Genomic DNA, 8,764 nt, shown 5'->3' on the forward strand with positions numbered 1-8,764 from the left:
TAAATTTTGTACTTTAAAAATGCCGGCGATATGTTGCGTAGATGGCTGCAGGAGTAAAAGGGGATATACATTTTTTTAAAAATAAAAATGGATTAGTTCACAGAAAAAAATACGCGCTTTTCTTCAGTATTTCTTAAATATCTCGGAAAATTGAGATCCTACAAAAAAATTCAAAAGTGTCAGCGATTTAGAGTACATATTTTTTTTAAATCGTGATTTTAATCTAATAAAATGCAAAATTTTTGGTAATATTCTGTTATTAGTGGTGGTTTTTAACAGTGAAAATTATCCGATTTATTATTAGTTGCATTGCAATCATTTGATTGATATAAATTTTAGCCACTTATACCGTCTAACCATACTTAAAACTGCATTTTTTTCGTCATTAAGGGTGGTTTTTAAGGGTTTAAGTTTCAAAATATTGATGTGTACTATAATCCCCAATGTAAAACTATATTTATTTTGCATATTTATATGAATTCTAGGTTGTAAAACACCTATTTTCCTTTTATTTGAATTTTAGTGGTTTGTTCTTTCATCCCCTATTTAAAAAGCAAATAATTAGGCATTTAATAAGTTTTTTTTATTTAACTGCCTTTTTATATTTCACTGTTACCGAGTTCCATATGCTGAGTGTTGTTATCACATTATTATGTAAATTTTATTAAATATTGAAAAATGGGTATATTAACGAAGTTATTATTAATTAAGTGTATGTAATATTAGGTAGGTAGTTTCTTGGTCAGTTAAGAAAAGAGCATGAAAGGAACGTAAAGCTAAGATTTAATTGTGTACATTCTAATAAACTTAATTTTAAAGCTATCTACCAAGTGTTTTTCTTACAGTTATTTCTTCAAAAGAGATACTTAATAATATTCTTTCAATTTCATTTTAACAATAATACAAAGTGCCTTTAAATTCAAAAAATTCCATATATTACACGCTGCCCGCCGCGATGTACGAAAATATTCCTTATTAAAAATGTTTCAAACACCCCCCGTATCGTAAAGGATTGCCGTCGAGACTAAATAATGATTTACGACCGCGTAAAAAAAGTCGGCACTGTTTAGAAGTCCCTACTTCAAACGGCCGCAAGAGAGTGAACCTACTGTCTTGTTCTTTATACTGTGACATGACTCAACAGTTGAGCCACTGGCCATAGGAGGGGTACCGCCGTGACTCATATGTTGAGTCATTGGCAGTGAACGTGTTAAACCCCTAGACAGGTAGTCTACCGGGTTGTCTTTTGATTTGATATGACGCCACTTCCAATCTTGAGATAATGACTGTATTTGTGATATTCGATTGGCAATAAAGACGTTGAAGCGAGAGGGCTGGCTATTTAACCAGCATAAGACGATTTCAGAGTCAGTCCAGAGATTAACTGATTGAAACGAAAAACACCTATTTGACCAGTCAATTTCAGTCAAAATATATAAAATATTCAAAAACCATTTATTTATGTTTTATTTAGAGTTTTATGATATAAGTAAGTACATTAATTTCATTTTAATATTTATAAATTATTGAAAGCAGTCCAATTTACTCACAACCGTCGTCTACGAAATCCGATATACCTGATTCGGGGAATCCCAACACTCGCAACAAAACGAGTGAAAACGTATTTCGTTTTCGTATTTACTAGCAGGGTTGTTACAGACGGTACAATTGTGCCAAAAGCAGTACAATCCATGGGGATGAAGTACAAGAGTACAATTTATTTTAAAAAAGTACAAATGACAAACCTTAATTGCTGTTTGATTTTTTTGCACTGAAACGGAAAATCCACTACGACGACGCGACGCCGCATAATTCGGTTATTCGGTACATTAAAATACGAGTTAATGGTACCCGTAACTTACGTCAGAACTTACCAATGGGAGCATTTTCCGCAAATCGCGTTCCGCTAATCGCAAATCTCAAGCGTGTGAACTATACTTAGACCTAGCCTAACTTTGTTTGTTTTTTATATTTATATTTTTGAAGTTAAAATTTAAAATTTTATTAATAATAAAATGAAGGTATTTGCGTGGGTGATGGTGGTTAGCTGATTTGATAGCTGAATTAGAGAAGTTGTATTTTGTTGCTTGTTGGTGATTGCCTTGTTTTGTATTTTCACTACCTATATTTTTTTTAAATGGATAGGTAGGTCAAATGCAAAAAAGTAAATGAAGTGAAATCGTTTTGTAAAAATATTGCATTTATTTTAGATTTATTATGAAAAAAAAAAACTCCCCCAAAAAGTCCAAGCCTAGCAAGCACCGCAGCCGAGACCTCCTCAACTCATCTGACTACATCTACAGAATCGACAACATTGGAAACAGAAGTTGATGAAGATGATGTTGAAATTCAAAGTGAAGCCCCCCTGACCTCCCTAACAGCATCTTCAACAAAGAAAAGAAAAACTTCTTCGGTGTCTAATGGAAAGAAATTAACTGAAAGCTTTTGTTGGCTAGATAATACTAAAGATTTCCTATTTTGTAAATATTGCCAGATTAAATTAATAGGCAACAAATTCCATTTAACCAGGCATGGAAAAAATTCACTTCATCTAAACCGAGTTAAGGCTGCAGGCAAGACATCTGCAATATCTACTTTATTGCAAGAGCCATCTCAGCAGAAAAAGGTCAATGCAATTAAGGAGGCAGAGTTAAGACTTTGTTGTTATATTGCTGAACAAAACTTGCCTATGCTTTTAATGGATACCCTTCCTTTATTAAATAAAAAACTGTTAAAAGCTCAATCAAACGGTTAAAAGCTACAAAGCTAATTACTGGCGTATTGGGACCAGCTTTTAAGACTGAAATTATTAATGATCTAAAAAATGTCAAATTTTCTATAATTATTGATGAGACAACAGATTTAAGTGTTAAAAAGTCATTAGTAATTGTAACCAGATATTGGAGGCAGGGACAAATTCAAGACCGGTTTTTGGATTTGGTTGAGGTCGAAGAAGCGACTAGTGAAGCCCTATTCAACATAATAAAAAACATTTTAGTGGAAAATGGAATCCCATTTAACAATGTTATTGGTTTTGCTTCTGACAACGCCAGTACCATGATGGGAGTTGTAAAAGGTGTCCAGGCTCGATTTAAGGAAATTTTATCTCACATTTATGTGCAAGGTTGCACTTGCCATTCCCTTCACCCCTGCTCTTCAGCTGCAGCAAAAAAACTGCCAAACACTGTCGAGCAGTTTACAAGGGATATTTATACATACTTTGCCCATAGCAGCAAGAGGATTTCTGAGCTAAAGGAATGTCAGATTTTTGCTAATGAAAAGCCACATAAGATGTTACATCCTAGTCAGACAAGGTGGCTATCTTTAAAGGTACCTACTTTTTTAATAAAATAAATAATGTAGTTCTTAATTTTTAACTTTCTTTTCAGAATGTTGTGGACAGAATTTTGGAGCATTGGAATTCTTTAATCTTATTTTTTCAAAGAGCAGCTCTAGAGTATAATCTTCCCAGTGCAAGGTCTATTTTAAATGTTCTGCAAAATATAGAGTACAAATTATATCTACTGTTTTTGGCTTATGTTTTAGAATTAATTAACAAGGTAAACATAGAACTACAGTCGGAAAGTCCAAAGCTTCCAATTTTATTAAATAGAATTTCAGCATTGTATAGAACTCTTGTAAGATGTTTTATTAAAAAAAATATCTTAGATAAAACTTCCATCCAAGCCATAAACATAAATGATCCTGCAAACTATGTGCCTCTTGACCAATTATTTGCAGGGGCAAAAGTGGATGGACTGTTGACATCTTCAAATATTTTATGTAGTAAAGAGGTGTTCAAAATTTTAGGGTGAGGGTCTTAGATTTTTATATAGAAATGTGTAAACAAATTAAAAATCGTTTCCAATTTGATGATCCTATTTTAAAATATGCATCAAATTTTACACCCACAATAGCTTTATCAGGTGAAGTGATGTCAATTGCTCAATTTGTAAATTTATTTCCTCACATTTCTGTTGATATAGAGATAGCTAATATGGAATGACAATTATTAGTTGACTTAAGAAAAAACATTGCACATAACAATGACATCAATTTGTTTTGGCGACTAGTGTCAGAACAAAAAAATGTACAGGGGATTTAATGTTTCCAAACCTAATGACAATCGTTAAAATTATATTAGCCCTTCCACATTCATCCGCTAGCGCCGAGAGAGTTTTTTCTCAATTAACTTTAATAAAAACGACTCTTAGAAATAAGTTATTAATATCAACTTGTACTGCTTTACTTCACATTAAAGATAAAATGAAATACACTAATAATGGAGCTCTAAATTTGAAGCCTGATAAAACACTATTTAATTATACGACCACCTTTGTAGAAAGTGTAATCGTAGAAATTGAATAGCACTTTTATACGATTACACTTTCAACAAAGGTCATATATTATGTAACATATTATATAATATAGGTACCTATAGTATATATTATAATACACCAAAATTTTTGGAGTTATATAATATACCGAGATATTTACTAGACGTAGCAACTTTAGGTTCTTAAGTTGCTATTTAAAATTTTATGACATTCACTTGTAATAAAATTTTAATTTTGTTTTTACTTCTAGTGCAATAATAAGCGTAGTTCCTTATTTCTGTTCCTATTTTTATGTTTTGTTTTGGTTTATTTAAAGAATATTTTTTGTGTTTGTGTTTTTAGTTTGTATGATATGTTTTATTAATAAAATTACAGTTAATAAGTTTAGTCGATTTTTTAATAATTCTTTAAATTCTCTATAAAGTATTTTTAGGTACTACAAAAAATAAAAAATGAGAATTCTCAATTATAAAACAATGTACCTATGTACATAATAATATGAATCAATTATTATTATTATGTACATATTATATTATTATATAATTATATAAAAACGTTAAAACAATATAACATTTTACCATATTTATCTAATACCTATATAATTTGATTCCCAATTCCCACTAAAAATTCTCCCTGCCTTATCCCCTCCTCTTTGAATATGGATTTGTGGAAAAAGTACAATGTCATCCAAAAAAGTACAATTAGATCTATCCTTGCAGTACATCTAATGTAGCTCCTTGTAACAACACTGGCCTTGAGAAGCTTTGGAAAAAATAATTCGTGGTCACGCCGCACGCTGTGGTTTGAAGTTATTAGTGTTTGTGTAATGTGTATCATGTTTTTTTAGATTGATGGTAGATTTTAGGTAATTTGTTATTATTATTTTTGTGGACAATATTTGCTTTTTGTAGCAGGCGTTTTTGGTGATTAAGGAGGTGATTAATTTATATAAATATTTTAAGTTAAGCATAAGTAAAAATCAGTTTTAATTTTATATTTTGTTTTTAGAATTTCAAATTTTTCTCTTACAATATGAGTTCTGCAAAAAACCCAAAGAAAGCGTGTTATAAATATTGTGTGCGAACTTGTGAGGAAATTGGACGATTTAAATTTCCCAAGCCAAAAAACCAATATAATGCGAATTTGTTTAAAATTTGGCTTGATAATATTAATAATCCATTAATAAATGGGCGCAGCTACGACGAAATTCATTCTGTATATAAAATTTGTTCCAAACATTTTATTGAAGAAAAAATTCTTACATCAGGCTCTAGAAGAGGCATTTCGGAAAATGCTGTGCCTACATTATTTTTAGGCAAAGATAGTCTTAGTGATAATAATGATAAAATAAGTAAGTACCTATACCCTTTAAAAAGTAGCGCGAGTATATCTGGGTGAATATTTAAAATAGATCATTATTAGATACTCAAAAATAATACAAAAGTGCAAAATAATTTGCATAGTATATTTTTTACACCAAGGGATGATGTAACTTTTTATTCCGAAGCGAAAAGTTTGTAGGGAGTGATACAATTAAAAATATTTTTATTAATATTTTTATATTTTTCATATTAAAATTAGTTATTAGTTTTTATCAAGTTTTAACAAAGGTATAACACAATAAAAGAACAAACAAATTTGTAGTTTTACCGAGATTAAGAATGGTCGCGTGGATGGTATTATTTCCTTTGGTGTACAATATACAGGGTGTCCTCTCCTGATTCCTGATAACTGATTTTTATTAAACGGTATTTTTACAATTAATATTTAGGAATGCCCTAGTTACTTCTTTAATTTATAGTAAGAAAAAAAAATATTGTTTTTCAGGCAGATAGGGTGTATTATACCTTGTTAAAGTAATAAAAATGTATCCCTTAATTTTTTAATTAGGTGTCTCAAAAATAGATTAAGACACCTAATTACCTTGTGTTAATAATCTTATTGATTGATTTATTGATTAATTTACATTGAATTAAAACAAATAAAAAATACATTTCTTCACTTTTTTGTGATGTGAATTGTTTTTTGTGGAAAAATTTTATATGAAGGTTTTTTTTTTTAAAAAATAGCCTCCGTATTTAAAATAAAAGTATATATAATACAACAAGGGACTAAAATGTAACCCGAGAGGAAAAGTTTGTACAATGGCAATTTGTCGAGGTATAAAAATACATTTTACTCTAGAGACTGATACATAATTTTTTGCAACTTTTTATTATTTTGAAGAACTAAAGTACTTAATATTACAACTAAATACTTTAGTCCCTTATGGAATAAACTAGCACTTTAGTACCTGAAATGAGAGACTAAAAGAACCATTTTAGTCCCTGAAGTGCAAAAAATGTTTTTTTACCACACCTACAGTGTGTCCATGGATAGAGTGTGAGTAAGGTATAAATAACAAAAAATTTGGATTAAAAGCTGAGATAAAAATGTTTAATTTTCTGATATATTAAACTATTTTAATTTTTTAAGTAGGTTTGTAAAAACTCTAGTTAGGCTTTTATCATCATAATTTTTTGTTATCATTGAAAAATTTGGGATAAAATAAAAGACTATTACCTACCAAAATAACATAAATTAAATTTTTAAGTTATTAAATATTTTTATAAACTAGGTACTTAAAAAATTAAAATAGTTTAATTTGTCTGAAAATTAAACATTTATCCCAGCTTTTAATCCTAAACAACTTTTCTTAATAAACTTTTCTGATATCTTTTGAAACTAGAATACTTTTAACCTTTAAACCTTCACAATATTTTTATTAAATCAATTAAGCAGGAGCGATTTCCAGAATATAAATATTCCCAGAATATATAAATTTATACCCTATATACCCACACTCTATTTGTGGACACACTGTATTATATCTATATTTAAAAAATATTATAACCCGTATAATTCGTTTTAAAAGTATTTTATAATTTTAGCAATATTTGACAGTCAGGACTTGGCTCATCTGGCACTTTTAATAATTTACCATCAGTGTTAGAAAATATTGAAAATCCATCCAGGAAAAGCAATATTGATATTGGTAATATACACTTTGCTGCTATTGAAGGTAAATTGTGGATATGGGTCTATACATATAGGTATAGTAAAATCAGCCTAAAAATAAAATTTTGACTTAAATCTTAAATATTGGCACCCCCATCCCCATACCTTCTATTCAAAAATCTATCATAACTTTTTTGAGGGAAAAGCCAGTAAATTTTTTTCAAATTTTAATATGTTGTTAGTTCCAAGAATTTTGATATAGCACTTGTCATACTTTTAATTAACGGTTTCAAAGATACATGGTATTGGCAATTGCCAATATATATCAAATTTTAAAAAATAAAAAAGTTTAAAAAAGTATGGCATGTGATGTAACAAAATTCTTGACATTTTATGTACAAACTAAAAATCTAATAATATATAGGGACATTCACATAGTGACACATATACCATAGCAACCGAAAAAAACTGGGACAAGATATAAAATCTGTACTATTTTTTTAATTTTTCTGTCACGATTTGACTTTTTGGCATGGACTTGAAATGGAACAAAGATTAAGATTAAATAGTTCGAAAGATTAAGGTTTATTATTATTAAGCTTGTCCCATGTCATGTTCAGTTCTACAACATATTAAAATTTAAAAAAAATCGACTGGCTTTTTTTACATAAAATCTGCGCCATGTCCTTTCTATACATATTAATAATAAGCTATTTTTAATTTTTTTTCTCCCTAGTACCCACCAACCTCATTACTTATATATTTTTCAGATTCTTATTCATCTCTTAAAGGATCGACGTCGATTTTAAAAGAGATCATTGTAACGCGAGCAAAATTCCTGTCACCTAAAGCCCGTCATCTTTATAAAAAACTTGTTATTTCAAGCAACAAGTTCGCAAAAAATAAGTCAAAATTAAAATCATTTAAGGACAGACTGGCCGAAGCCGAGAAATTGGCACAATCTCCCCAATTTGAGAATCTCATAAAGTCTGTGAACACCAGGACCTACAACTTTATTTTATGCCAAGTACGAACTCAAATACAAAAGCCTAAAGCCCGAAGATTTTCGCTAGACGAAAAATTGTTAGCTTTGACAATTTTAAAACCTAGTAATAGAGGCTATAAATTACTCTCAAAAATGTTTGCTCTACCATCAAAGCTGACTTTAACCAATTTATTAAATAAGATTCCTCTCAAGCCTGGCATTAATCGTCATCTTTTTAAAAACATGAAAAAGACGGTTCAGAAAATGAAACCTCTTGACCGTCATTGCATTCTTATTTTCGATGAAGTGGCTATTGGTAGCCTATTGTCTTATGACTCACGAGAGGATGAAATAAAAGGAATCGCAGATTTTGGACTTGGACAAAGATATCCGAATATTGCAGACTATGCCAATGTTTTTATGATCAAAGGTTTATTTCGGCAAT

The 8,764-nt window shown here is 29.8% G+C and overlaps 1 protein-coding gene across 1 annotated transcript; it reads left to right on the top strand.

The window, feature by feature from the left end:
* Nucleotides 1-2,230: 2,230 nt before the first annotated feature.
* LOC126747045 (uncharacterized) lies at nt 2,231-3,815 on the top strand (the record flags this gene model as incomplete). Its single annotated transcript, XM_050455527.1, is given in 3 exon segments — nt 2,231-2,735; nt 2,738-3,330; nt 3,390-3,815. Coding segments are annotated over 3 exon segments (1,524 nt in total), but the record flags the coding sequence as incomplete, so codon positions are not given.
* Between the last annotated feature and the right edge of the window lie 4,949 nt (nt 3,816-8,764).

The sequence above is a fragment of the Anthonomus grandis genome, chromosome 18 (genome assembly GCF_022605725.1).
Source record: "Anthonomus grandis grandis chromosome 18, icAntGran1.3, whole genome shotgun sequence".
NCBI classification, from domain to species: Eukaryota; Metazoa; Arthropoda; class Insecta; order Coleoptera; family Curculionidae; genus Anthonomus; species Anthonomus grandis.